Here is a 15,218-nt window from a genome sequence, read left to right on the forward strand (position 1 = left end):
TATTAAACATTTTTAATTTAAGTTTATTTTAATATTTATTGTCTAAACTTAGATAATATTTTTTATGTTTATTTTCTGTTGATTGTGTATGCCACTTTGTTCTTGTTATTTTAAATATGTTTGATTTTGTTTTAGTCTAATTATCTTTTTTAATATACAATTACAATGAAAAAACCTAAAAAAACTACATTAAATATTTTGGATACCAGAAACCAGTAGCAAATACCGGATACCAATATCTGGTAATGGTATCCAATTGACTGGAGTGATATATATATATACGTATATATATATATATATATATATATATATACGTATATATATATATATCGCTCCAGTCAATTGGATACCATTACCAGATATTGGTATATATATATATATATATATATATATATATATATATATATATATATATATATATATATATATATATATATATATATATATATATATATATATATATATATATATATATATATATATTGGAATGGCCATTAAAATAATTTTTTTTGAAAACGTCTTCTCCCACCTTCTAAATGAGTTCTATATAATAAAATAATGCTGGAATTAAAAAAATTCAAAAAAAAAATTTTTAATGATAGCTCAAGACCAAAATTTTATAAAAATTTTAAAAAAATTTATAAAAAATTTTTAATTTAATTTTCAACGCTTTAAAATTACATTTTTAATTAAAAATAAATTATGCATTTTAAAAAAAGTTAATTTAATTAATTTTTAAAAATTCATCAATTTTTTTTTATAAAATGATGATTATTTTTAAAAATTTTTATACAATTTTGCTTCTTTTAAGATTACATACTTTACTGTAATGATACCAACATATACTTTTAAATAACTTTTTTTTGATAATATTAGGGACCCGTGTAATGTTTAAGGGATTTAAGCTTCCCCAAGAGTATTTTTTTTTTCAAAAATTATTTAATTACAGTATTATGTTATTATATAGGAAACATTAAATACAGATAAATCTGTATGATGTTTTTGGTAATATATATATATATATATATATATATATATATATATATATATATATATATATATATATATGCTTATTTAAGGATATTTTAATTATTTAGAAAAATTGTTTAAAGATACTTGTGTGCCAACATTTTAGTTAAATTGGAAAGTGTTTTTCTTATGTATTACTTAAGTGAACTCTATGTATCTTATACATGAACTCTATGTATCTTATACATGAACTCTATGTGTATCTTATACATAGAATATATAGAATAATTGATCTGTATAGACGTTGATCAGATTATGCCATTATATCTGCTCCACTTTTATGTACTGATTGCTTCAAAAAAAAAAAGACAAACACAAGCTTCTAAAAAAAATGTAAAAAAACTTAAAAAATGTGGTGAATTTAAATCCCCACAAATTAACACAAAAGTTCCTCAAATCCTCTCTTAATTTCTTTGATATATAAAAAAATAGAAAAAACAAAAAAATACAAAAATTTGACAATAAAAACAAATCCAATATGATTTTTACCTCTAGATTACTGCAAATATTTTATATAAAACAATTGTGTTTAGTCAAACCCAAACATAAATAAATACATAACTAATATAGATAACTTTTTCTGTTTATTAAATAATAAAAAAAAAACTAATAAAAAAAAAGTAATAACAACGATTCAACCTTCTAATATATTCTAAAGATTTTATTTTTTAAATGAGTACCTAATCCATTCACTGTTTTCCACAATGAAGTACTATTCGTGTAATGAAGTTTCCTACATGGTTAGATACTGCCAGTTTGTAATCATTAATATACAACCAAAACTATGACCATATAAATAAAACATTTCAAAAAAATTATTAGGAGAAGTTATATGGTTCTTCATTAAATAAATTTTTAATTTTATCAAATGTTTTTCCTGAGTAAATAACAATCTTGTTCAATAAAACATTTTCTGCACAAGCATAACCATTGCAGTCAATATAAACAGTTCTATTCGAAAAGGGCAAATTTTTAACTGGCCAAGGCAAACCTAATTGATGGCGATGTATCTATAAAAGAAAAAAATGTATATGTAAATTTTAAAATACATATGCATATATATATATATACACACTCACGGAAAGTGTGGAGTTTTCCTCCACACCGGTGTGTAGCTATCACTCCTATACACAAGTGTGGAGTTACTTTGCACTTTTTAATAAAAATAAATAAACAAGCGTTTTTGCACTTTTTCTCACTTACAAAAAAAACGATTGTTCTTGATCAACTTAATTTATTTTTTCGTGGTGCATTTTCTACACGTCTAGCAAACACTTAAAATCTGAGTCTGATATAGGTTTTTTTTTGTTTTTTTTCGCTGCGATCTTTTGAACCTTTAAGAATTTTAAATCAATTATTAGGAATTCCAGGCCATACGCGGTGCCATCTGGCTCGCTAACACCCTGATATATATATATATATATAAATCTATATATGTACATATATATATATACAAACACACATACACAATCCTTCAAAACTAAGGGAATAAATGTTAAAATTTATAAAAACACTATAGCACACTTATTAAATTATTATTACAAAAAAGATTAAGTAAAATATAGTGTATGCAGTTATTTTATAGAAGAAAAATATAGTGTATGCAGTTATTGTATAGAAGAAAAATATAGTGTATGCAGTTATTGTATAGAAGAAAAATGTATTTTAAAATACCAATATACCAGTAAAACTGCAGAAAGATTTTTTGTATATTAGTCAAAATAAACAATTTATGTTCAAGTTGCTGTTCAACAATTTATTGATATTAAAATATAAGTTCCTTAGTTTTGAAATGTTAATACTTTTATATCATTTTGTATTACATAATGGTAGTCATACAAGTCAGAACAAGAGTGAGAACAAAATAAAAATATGTTCTTCATTTATTGGCAAATACACAATAAAGGGATTTAAGTTAAAGTTCAAATCATTTTAAATGCTTTTATTTTCTAAAAAAAACATTTTTAAGTCGGCATTGCCGAATGCTGACCCTAATTCCAAGGGCAAGGTAATACAAAAATAATAATAATAATAAAGTATTACCAAAACAAGTGGTGTAAACAGTTGTGAAGTGCAATAACAGTAGTAACAGTAACTGTAACAGCTTTGTATTTTGTTTTTGTTTTAACAAAACTAGTTTCTTCAAAACTTAGATTTCTCGAGTTTGTTTTTAAAATTATTTATCAAATCAGCTTTTATTATTTCAGACAAAAAAATTGCTCCATGCATTTACAACTCAATTTAAAAAAAAGTGATATATGAAGGTATTCCTGCAAAATAGTTTTTTTTAAATTTGAATTTGTGTTGTCTTAAATATAGACTTTCTTTTGATGTATATTAATAATGGTCTGTAACCCAATTTATTTTATCATGGCCATATTGAATTTTATAATGTTGAATAAGATCTTCACATAGTCTATGTTCTTCTAGTGTTCTTAATTGCATGATAAAAATAATAATAATAATAATAATTGAAATGCTGTTGAGATAGAGCGCCAGGCAATATCTATGACAGCCAACACAATAGCTGTCTAATAATTTAGCTGCAACCTGTTTTTCTTGTTCAAAATTATCTGCAAGTCAATCAGCTTAAGTCTGAATTTAAACTCTTTGACTGATGTAGACTCCACTATCAATTCCGATAAATTATTCCATCCAAAGACAACCCTGTTTGTAAAGAAGTGTTGTCTACTTGAACAATTTTTAACAAACTCTGATATAACACGATGTTTATAACCTCTAGTATTGGATGTTGGACCTGGTGTATTGATTGAATGCATTTGTATCTGGACTTTCTTCATATCAATAGATACAAAACCTTTATATAATTTATATTTTTGTATAAGGTCACCTCTTAGTCTTCGAACTTCTAAAGTTGTCAAGTCTAATATTTTTAGTCTTTGATTATATTCCAGATGTCTTAATTCTGGTATTAATTTAGTTGCTCTTCTTTGAACTTTTTAAGGTCTTTGATATCTTTTTTATAATAGGAGTTCCAAGCTTGAATTGCATTGACTCCAAATGAGGTCTAACGTGCATGCAATAAAGCATTTTCATGAGGTACTTATCTTTATACCTAAAAGTGTTATTTAATATTACAAGCATAGTGCTTGCTTTACTGGCAACATTCTTTACTTGTCTTTCCCATTTCAAATCCTTGGATATAAAAATACCTAAATCTTTTTCGAGAGTAAATTTTTTAATTTCTTTTAGTTCACCATCATTTTCGATGAAATAAGAATATCTTTTATTACTTGCACCAACATGCATTATTTTGCATTTCTCAAAATTCAAACCCAGTTTCCATTCAACACACCATTTATCAAGTTTTTTTTATGTCATTTTGACATGATTTTGAATCAACTTCGGTATAAATAGGAGCATTTATTTTATTGTCATCAGCATACAAACAACATTTATTAAGAAGTTTGCTTGATAAATCGTTTATGAATATCAACAAAAGGAGTGGGCCAAGTACAGAACCCTGTGGTACTCCACTTAACACATCAACCCAATTTGCCTTGCATTTTCCTATCACTACCCATTGTTTCCTATTCAATAAGAATGATTCAATCTAATTAAGAGGCATACCACCAATACCGTAAGCATAAACCTTAGCACATAATTTTATGTGTGATACTCTGTCAAATGCTTTTCGAAAGTCGGTATACAAAAGGTCAATTGGAATACCGTTAAATAATGCGCTTGTTAAGGTAGAAATTCTAGCAAATTCATTTTGCAGCTCTTACCTTTCAGAAAGCCATGCTGTTCCTTTGCTAATAGCTTGTTTGTTATTAAATGCTTGATTATATTATCAGCAACTATTCTTTCTAATATTTTGCATGGTATTGAGATCAGAGATACGGGTCTATAATTTGTTTCAACTTACTCCCTTGTTTCAATATAGGCGTTATATTAGCTTTCTTCCAAATATCAGGTACAGTATCATTTTTTGTAGATTTTTTTAAAATATTAAATAAAGAGGATATAAAAATTGATGAACTGCATTGTTTTAGAACAAAAGGATGTACTAAATCAACTCCAATTAATTTTAATATATTAAGAGCCTTTAATCTTCTTTCTATATTATTTAGTGTTATCTCGACAGCTTCTAATATTGTGTTTAGTTGACAGTTTTCAATATTTTTGTTTACATCTTTATCTTCTTCATATACAGAATGGAAATATTTATTAAATTCTTCAGCAATAGCCATTTGATCAGTAGCAATTTTTCCATCACTGTTCTCAATCAATGCAATTTGGTTTTTAACCGATTTTTTTCTCATTAATATACGTATAAAGTAACTTCGGATTTATTTTACAATTATTAACAATCTCCCTCTCAAATGACTGAATGTTTTCCTTTATTTCGTTTCTGATTTCAATCTTTAAACAATTATATTGAGTTTTATTTGATTCATGTTCCCAATTTGTTGATTTATTTAAAAGCCACATTTTATTTTTTAACTTAATTTTTGATTTTAGAGCAGAAGTCATCCACCTTTTTTTAACTATTATTAGTTTTTGAGTTTTTAATTACTGGAATATATTCTTGTGACGTATAATTGTAATGAAACAGAAATAATTCATACTGTTCATTGATTAATTTGTTGTTAAATTCCTTAACCCAATCGACATTGTCAATATACTTTGAAAATAACTTGTAATTACCTTTATCATACCATTTTATAGGCTTCTTAAGTTCATTACTCAGATAAGATTCTTTTAATATATATTTGAATTTTAATAAATGATGACCTTGATTTACATCACCTAAAGGTGATGAGTGAACAATGGAACAGACTTTTTCTTTATCATTTGTAATTAGAAAATCCAAAATATTTTTTGATTCAAAGTTTGCTTTTTGGTAAGTTGGATCACTAACGCATTGATATAAGAAGCAATTTTCAAGACAACCTATAAATGTATTAGCTTGAGAATCACTCTCAGTAGAAGAGAATGGAGAATTAATTTCGGACCAATCAATTGTGTTATAGTTAAAATCACCGGTAATAATTAAATCACTAAATATTTTACAATCAATGCTCAATTTAGAAGAAATTATCAATTCCAGAATGGTATTGTTATAATCCTGAGTTGTTAAAGGTGGTCGGTATATACATCCAATTAGAACTTTTTGATTACCAAAACATAAACAAGTCCATATCTGTTCAATATCACTACAATTTAGTTGCTTAATAGTAATTTCTATTGAATTTATGTTGCTCTTTGCATAAATGCAAACTCCACCTCCATGTTTCAGCCTATCTTTTCTAAAAATGTTATAATTGATCATGTTAACATCCGATCCAACGGTAAACCATGTTTATGCGACGCAGATGACATCCAGTTCATAAATATGTGCCAGAAATTAACTTATCAATTTTATTATTAGGAGATGTTGTGTTTGTATACCATATTATCAACAGTAACTTATTAGCAACCTTTAATAAAATAGATTTTACTTTTTTGTCTTGATTAATTGAGCTATTTTCTGGTGAAATTCTACCATTATTGTATATATTTTATATTCCATAAAAGTTAATGACTCGTAATTAATTATTTTTGATTTCCGGTTATTTATAGGTGATTGCTATTTAACAATTTTAACAATTTTTTCATTACATATACCATAATAGTAAACCAATTGTTGTAAATTTTCTAAATTTTGTTTTTTGCACTGATCTCTTAATAATTTAGCATTGTATCTTTCAGCCTCTGTTAAGTCAGGGTTGATGAAGGCATTTGTATTTTTCAGCCTCAGTTAAATCAGGGTTAATAGTCTTAAAAGTCTTTCAGCCTCTGTTAAATCTGTTATTTAGGGTTGTTAAGTCAGGTTTGATGAAAACATTGCTAAACTTGCTTGAATTTTTTAAGTTTTTTGCAGCTTTTAAAATAGTGTTTTGCTCATTTTTATTGTTAAGGATAACAACAAATGACGGTTCTTTATCAGTTATCATTTTGAGCTTTATAACTTGTTTAGGTTCAATCGTTGCGTTTATTGATTTAAAAACATCAACAATCGTTTTTCTATCTTTTTCTTAAGCATTTGCTGTGTCTGAATCTTTTGATCCATTAATTCCAAAAATTATACCATTATTTTCTCATTTCGTTCTTTCTTTTGTTTCGGCAGCAACTACATTCATAATATGTAGTTGCTCCTCTGACTTTTTTACTGATGCATTTCCACTAACAATGCTTGCCCAAGATATTGAAGTTGATTTACTAGTAGATTCAACATTCTCTAAAACTCTAATCCTTTCTAACAACTTTAAGTTACTAATCTTTAGCTCTTCAATCTTCAATTGTTTAACGCACCAATTATTTTCTCTTGCTCTGCTTTAAAATTATTGAACTCGGTTGTCTGAACATTTACCATGATTAAATATAAACAATAACTTTAAGTGAACGAAACTTTTTTTTCTAGTTTTAATTTTATTTAACTTGTTTACAATTATTAAATAAAAAACGTCTTCTCAGTGTTAAGGCAGAAGTCCAAAAAGTTGTTGAGATGCATTGTTTGAATTACCTTTTTAAAAAATCAGTGTTATATTTGCTGATATCCAGAGTTTAGGTTATTGTTGCTCAGTTAACAAGTTTATATATATTAAATTTAATGGTTTAAAGAGAGTGCTATGACATTTATTCAAGACATATAAGCTTATCCCATCAACAAGAACAGCTTTGTATACATCTAATTTTTTAAATTTATTTCCAATAGTATGGCAAGTTATTATATTGTTAATATCAACTTCTCTAATAAATTTAGTCTTCTACAGCATATTTGGTATGTTATGTTTATCTTCATTAAAAAAAAACTGAATTAAACTGTTGTTTAAAATATTTGCTATATAATTTCTATTTATTACAGTGTTATTATATTCATCATACATTGAAGCTATGCCTCCTTTTAACTTTTATGTTATAACTTACATAACCATAAAATAATTTGGGATCTTTTTTTGGTGATACACTGATTCTTTTTTTGGTATTCAATACATTTTAACCTCATCATGTTTTAAATTAATTTAATTTGTATTTTATAATGTTGACCCAAAACAGGTGACTTCAAGTTATATGATACTAACTTGTTTCATAAAGTTGTTTTACGCTTGATTTCAGTCTTTATTATTTTTTAAATTCATGGTTTTAAAGCTAAGTGTTTTTGCACTTTTTTATATTTTCTAAAAGTCTTTAAAAGCTTTGTTTTTGCAAAACAACTGTAAACAAAACTTATTACTAGGTTAACAAAGCAAAAAAAGTTAACAAACAAAACTAAAACAAACAAAAAAAAAGAAGCAATAAGTTAATTAAAAAACATTAACTAAAATTAGCTAACAAAATTATTAACTAAATAACCCAAACAAAAAATCAAAATTTTTATTATTCTGTTTAAAAATATACTTTAAACATATTTCCATCTGGTCCATGCCACACTATGCCTTCCACAAGACCATCTTTTTGTTGAACAAACCAGTTTGAAAGTTCTTTTTTACTTATTGGCAACTCAGGAGCATTCTTTAAAGACAACTCACCATGTTGAACATAAAAATGAACAGGAAAGTTAGAAGTGCCGATATCTATATGAAAAAAAGTCATCATCATCATTGGTCATGAAATCATCATTATGATAATTATCATGATTATCATCATGATGATGATCACAATGATCATCATGATCTCTATGATGATCATCATGATCATGATGATGATCACAATGATCATGATAATGATTATGATAATCATAATGATCATCATGATCACCATGATTATCATCATCATGATCCTTTTGATCATTATTATCATTGTGATCATCATGATAATTGTGATTATAATAATCATTATCATAATCATTGGGATCATCATTGTGATCATGATAATCATCATCATGATCATTGTGATCATCATCATGATCATCTGATCATTATGATCATCGCCATTTTTTAACTTCCAAATATCACAGGCGCCTTGGTGCTCAACTAGTCGAAGTGACTAAAAAAAAAAGTTTTTCTAACCCAAAATATTTTTACCTAATGATTTGTTTTTTAAACTAGAAAGGCTTGATATCTACATAATACTTTTTAAATCTAACTGAACTTGAAACCTTTTCAAAAGATTTTGAAATTTACCATATGGGTTCCCATTCACCTTTGTGCCTATCAGTTCGAAAGTTGCTCCTAAAAAGTCATCTAAAAGTGCAATTTGAGCAGTTAAAGATTCATCTTCAGCCTTTTCATTTAAACATAAAAAAAAGCCACCAATAAGATCCACTGCACTTAAATGCCACAAATGGGTCCTCACTGATGGATCAACAGGAACCCATCCAACTAAATGTCCATTCTCTGCAGGGACTGAAAAAAAGGAAAGATTTAAAGTTAATTATAAAAAATATATAAATTATTGTTATTTGTATATGAGTAAACAAAATATATAACATAATTATTTAAACTTTTATCTAAATTTAATAAGTACTTCATTGTAACTTTTTCTTTTCCAATAGCACCATGTATACTGCAAAATTCCCAAAATTTAATAAACTTTCCTTTTTTTTTTTTTTTGTTTGTTTAAAAGTAATACAACAATTTAATAAAAAACACCCAATATTTTGTAGAACAATATCTATAAATATTCCTTATATTGAAAAAACGTGGTAAAAAATATAGTCCTGGCTAACACCCTGTTTGATTTTAGTATGACTTTTATTTAACTATATTCTGTAGTATTTGGCAAATAACAACACATTCTGCTTCATTATTTTATTTCAGTATGACATAATAATGCCTTGGATCACCTTTATATTCTTTTTTAAACAGTGGTGACAAGTAAAAAGTTTACTTTTGCTGCTCAAAAATTTGCCTAGGCAGAGGGGGAAGTTGTTATATGTACCAAAGCTAAGGTGAATTGAAATAAACTAATCTTAAGTAAATACTTTACAGATCCTTGATATGTCATTTTAATCAAATTATGTAAAATAAATTTTTTTGAACAAACTTTATATATATATATATATATATATATATATATATATATATATATATATATATATATATATATATATATATATATATACATATATACATACACATATATATACACATATATATATACACATATATACATATATATACATATATATAAGGGCTGTTATAGATCGTTTTCGACGATGCCGACTGTATTTGGGCTGTATTTGTCCAAAAAGAAAGGTAATAATAATGCAATAAATATCCAAAAGAAACAGTGGAAAAAAGCCACAGTTGGAACAAGATTATTGGTAAGAAATGCAAGCACATTATTGGTAATAAATGGGTTGTTCTATATAACCGTTATCTCCTTAAGAAATATAATTGCCACATTAAATAGAGCTTTGTTTTTCTATTCAAGCATTTAAGTATCTTTATAAATATGTGTACTAAAGGTCAGGATTGTTAAGTAATGAAAATTTCAACAAAAAATGAAAGTGAATAAAAGAGATGAAATTGTTCAACATGTGAATACAAGATATTTTAATGCTTCAGAGACTGTTTAGCAATTATTATGATTTCCCATGCACAAACAATCACATGCAATTGTAAATTTAGCTATTTATGAGTAAAACAAACAGAGTGTTATTTTTACACAAGGGAAAAAAGTAAAAGCTGCATCAACGGCAATTTTTAAAGATTCCACATTGATTGTGTGGTTTAAATTGATCATAGTAGATTCTGAGGCAAAACAATAAATATATCCTTAAATGCTAAAGCATTACACATTCTCTAAAAGAAAGAAATATTAGAGTAGGCATTTGAGAAATTTGGAGAAAATTACTCCTAGAATGTATAGTGTTAATCTAAACCAAAGAGAAAAATATTATCTAAGAATGCTGTTAAACCATTTACGTAGTCTCAAAACTTTGAAGATTTTTTAAAAGTTTAAGAACATTTATGTGAAATATTAAATGAAGCCTGTAGAATGCTAAATAATCTGGATGATAATACTGAATGGGATAAAGGGATTACAGAAGCAGCTGCCATTAAAAATGCATATCAATTAAAAAGAATTTTTGGGGTATACTAATTACTTTCAATAATCCACAAATTATATGGCATTTTGTGACAAGCATAAAGAAACTTTAATAAAAGATTTTCTACAAAAAATGATTGATCCATCAATAGAGCAACAAATAGCATTGCCTGAAATAAATGAACTTTTACTTCATAACCAGAAATATGAATCATTTGGCTTGTCAGAATTGGAAAATTTGTTTTTGAAGAAAATGATGATTTCTATAATGTTAATGAAGAATGACAACAATGTAAAGATATGAACCAATCTTTAAAAAAAAGTTCAAAATATTATCTTGGAACCCTACATAGAAGTATTTATGAATCCAACTACAACAAAGTTTCCATGTAAGTATACTGATGGTCCAGAAGGTTCAGAAAAAACTATATTTTGTATTATTGCTTTGATGCATATCTTCAAAGCATAAAGAAAAAATCAATATTTATGGCATTTACTGCAATCCCATCATGCATTACTTTTAACTGACTAAAGTGGCACAATTTTATCAATATTGAAGATAAATATTCTGCATCTAGAATAAAAACATTTATTTAGAACAATTACAGCAAAACATTTTATGTAAACAGTCGCATACTTCATAGATGAAGGACCAATGTGCCCTGTTTATGCCTTGGATGTCATGAATAAATTAGTTAAAGAACTTATGACAGCTGTTAATTCTAATTTTGGTGCTCTACCTTTTGGTGAAAAAAGTGTAGTTATTGGAGGCGATTGGAGATTTGATTTCAAAGCAGAAATTTGTGGACTGGGTATTAAAAATTTAAAAGTGTAGAGTTATTAAATAGTGACAAACTACCTATTGATATAATAGTAATACTTAAAGAATGTATAGCTACCAACCTTTGATTACTAAAGTGGCAAAATGTTTATAATATGGCATATGCTTGGCAACAACATTAAAAAGTTTAACATTGAAATTATTTCAAGACATTCTATATCGTGCCTAAGAAATAAAGAGAATGTACAACAAAGAAATAATCCAAAAGATTAATGGAACTGAAAAGATATATTACAGCCTAGATACTGCAGTATGTGATAACCAAAAATTTAACACCAAGTGGTATATCACCTCATTGACTAACTCTAAAGCAAGATGGCACTCTTATGATGCTCAAAAATTTAAATGTCGAGTAGGGAACTTTGCAATGATATGCGACTGCGAGTAATAACTCCTAAAAAGGTTCCAAGTAGTGGTTGCACTATTAAGAGTCACTAGAAAATAAAGATTAGTGTTAAAGAGCAAGGAAATGGATGACAGAAAAATTTAAAAGTTTTATATATATAAATCTACAAATGCCTGTTTGGATAAGCATGGTGATGTCACACTGAAATGTTGCCGGGGTATATACATTAACTATCTTATAGCCTGCTGCCGCAAAAGAGTACTAGTATATCAACAAGGGTTTGGCATGGGGCAGCAATATTTTCTTTCATTATTCTTTGATTTTTTTTTCTTCTTTTTCTGAAAAAGAAGTATGATATAAAGATAAGCAAAACTAGTAAGCAAATGCTTATATAAATAGGCCTTAGTACAAGTCAAAGATTTCCCTTAAATTGTAATTTTCATTGAATTTCTAATCCTTCATAATTTTTAGTCTATAAAATAGACCACAAGAAATAGAAAATAAAGATTAAAAACTTTCCTTTTTTAAAATTGCTATTAGCATTTTAACTTTTTAACTTTTTATTTTTTAATAAATAAATTTAATAAAACTATTTTGATAATAAAATTATAAAACTGCTATTGTAAACCTCAGATGATGCATGTACTAAATGCCCTTTAGTACATGATACAACATGATAGCTTATGGCTCTTTCAGTATGATGTAATCAGTCAAGTTTCACACAAAACTAAATGCCTCAAAAAAAAATTATAACAGTATCTCTCTTTCTCTTAGGGTCTTACTGAGCATCGTACTCTTTAGACCTCAAAAAGAAACTCAAGATTTATTAAACAAACTTAAACAAAAACAAAACAATATCTTACTTGGTTTGCTGCACATAGACCCATCAAATGGATTATTATGTGCTGCTATCCAGTTTTTCGGAAAGTTATAATCTGTTTCCAAATTCCAAACAAATCCTTCTTTTTTTAAACCATAATTTTTCTGGTATTGTTTATATTTTCTAGTAACCATCTTATTAGGTTTAACATCATGCCGAGCATATAGCCATGATTTCCCATTGAATTTTGCAACATAACAAGATGTACCATCTAATTTAATAGTGGGTCGCAATACATCTGCAAAATTTGTATTAATGATATATAAAGATATATAAAAAATTAACTCTACTAGAGATATAAAAAGATATATATAAAATTAAACTCTACTTTATCAAACCATTTTTTCTATACTTTATAGAATAAATGATTTGATAAATTAGAGTTTATTTTTTATTTTTCATTTATTTATAATAAAGGATTTATCTATATTTTTTTTATTTGCTGCTTTTTGTTGTTATTGTTGTTTTTGTCTTGACTACAGCTAAATACTATAAAAAAGACTGACACATTTTTCAAGCATTAGAATATATTAAATCTAATATTAAAAATCATTAAATATACAATTTTATATTTTAGATTCATTAAATTCACAAAACATGTGAATATTTCACTTCAAATTTAAAATGTTTTAACAAGACAAAAAACTCTTTCTAAAATTCTTTGATTCTTCTTTAAAAATCTAAAACAAGATAGCAAAAAAAAAAATGTTTTTATATTTAGCAGATTATATAGTAAATATTTCCCCCTCAACCTTTTAGCAGTGAGTATAGAAAAAAAATTATAAATATAGAAATGATAAATCTTACGATTTTTTAAACATTTAGAAAAAGATTCTGTAAACTGCTCTCCTGCTACAACTGTTTGTCTATCTTTACCAGTCTGAACAATATCAATTTCGAATATACATTTAATTTTCCCAGTGACATGGTTTTTGTACATTAAGTAATTATAAAAAACAGCTTCAAACTAAAAACACTTGTTTAAAATAAGAGTATGTTAGTAAAAGAATAGAGAAAATAAATATATATATATATATATATATATATATATATATATATATATATATATATATATATATATATATATATATATATGTATATATATATATATATATATATATATATATATATATATATATATATATATATATATCTATATATATATATATATATAATATATATATATATATATATATATATATATATATATATATATATATATATATATATATATATATATATATATATATATATATATATATATATATATATATATATATATATATATATATATATATATATATATATATATATATATGTATACACTGGTCAGAGCTTTGAAAAAAAAATACAATTTTTTATGTTAAAACAAATTTTTAATGACAGCAAATGCAATTGCAAAATTTAAAAATATAAAAAAAAAAAATTCTGCTGCAAAGTGCAAAAATAATTTCAAGAAAAATTTACAAAATATATTATTATTAAGAAATAATTTTTAATTATAAAATTTACATTAACTTCAATAAAAACATTGACAAGGATTTCTATTCTTTTTAAATACTTTATGCAGGCTCATTCACTTTTTACACTGTAAAGTGGGTAAGTAAATGAGTTGAGTAATCATAAATAAGTAGCTCTACGCACTTTATGATTACTCAGCAGGTTTCATATAAATGATTTGATCTTATATATATATTAGTGTGTAGCAGATTATACTTTTTGAAATGAATACCCAAATCTTATAGCTATTCCAGTGCGAAACCATTGATTGATTTCTGGACCTAAGACTGTAGTATAAGCTGTGATTTGTAAAATAATACTGGATTTCAAATATAAGCTTATAAAAATTATTAGGAGTTGCTTGAACATCTGACCTTCCATAATGACCTTTATTTATCCCTTCCATAATGACCATAATTGACCTAAGTAATAAAAAAAATTTTCGAAAACCATATATATATACATTTATAAACATATATATTTTGTATATACATATATATATATATATATATATATATATATATATATATATATATATATATATATATATATATATATATTCATAGTATAAATCTAAATGTAATTATAATAAATTAAACAATGTATCTGATACTGATTCTGAA

At 25.5% G+C, this 15,218-nt stretch overlaps 1 protein-coding gene across 1 annotated transcript; it reads right to left on the bottom strand.

Annotated features, from left to right (window-relative positions):
* Positions 1 to 1,662: 1,662 nt before the first annotated feature.
* Positions 1,663 to 14,082, bottom strand: LOC100214598 (RNA ligase 1). The gene is made up of 5 exons (XM_065791347.1): positions 13,903 to 14,082; positions 13,079 to 13,333; positions 9,159 to 9,380; positions 8,434 to 8,609; positions 1,663 to 2,039 (listed from the first exon to the last, which is right to left on the bottom strand). The coding sequence occupies exons 1-5, from the start codon at positions 14,033 to 14,035 to the stop codon at positions 1,848 to 1,850; spliced, it is 978 nt and encodes a 325-aa protein (XP_065647419.1). The 5' UTR covers positions 14,036 to 14,082; the 3' UTR covers positions 1,663 to 1,847.
* Between the last annotated feature and the right edge of the window lie 1,136 nt (positions 14,083 to 15,218).

The sequence above is a fragment of the Hydra vulgaris genome, chromosome 02 (genome assembly GCF_038396675.1).
Source record: "Hydra vulgaris chromosome 02, alternate assembly HydraT2T_AEP".
NCBI lineage: Eukaryota > Metazoa > Cnidaria > Hydrozoa > Anthoathecata > Hydridae > Hydra > Hydra vulgaris.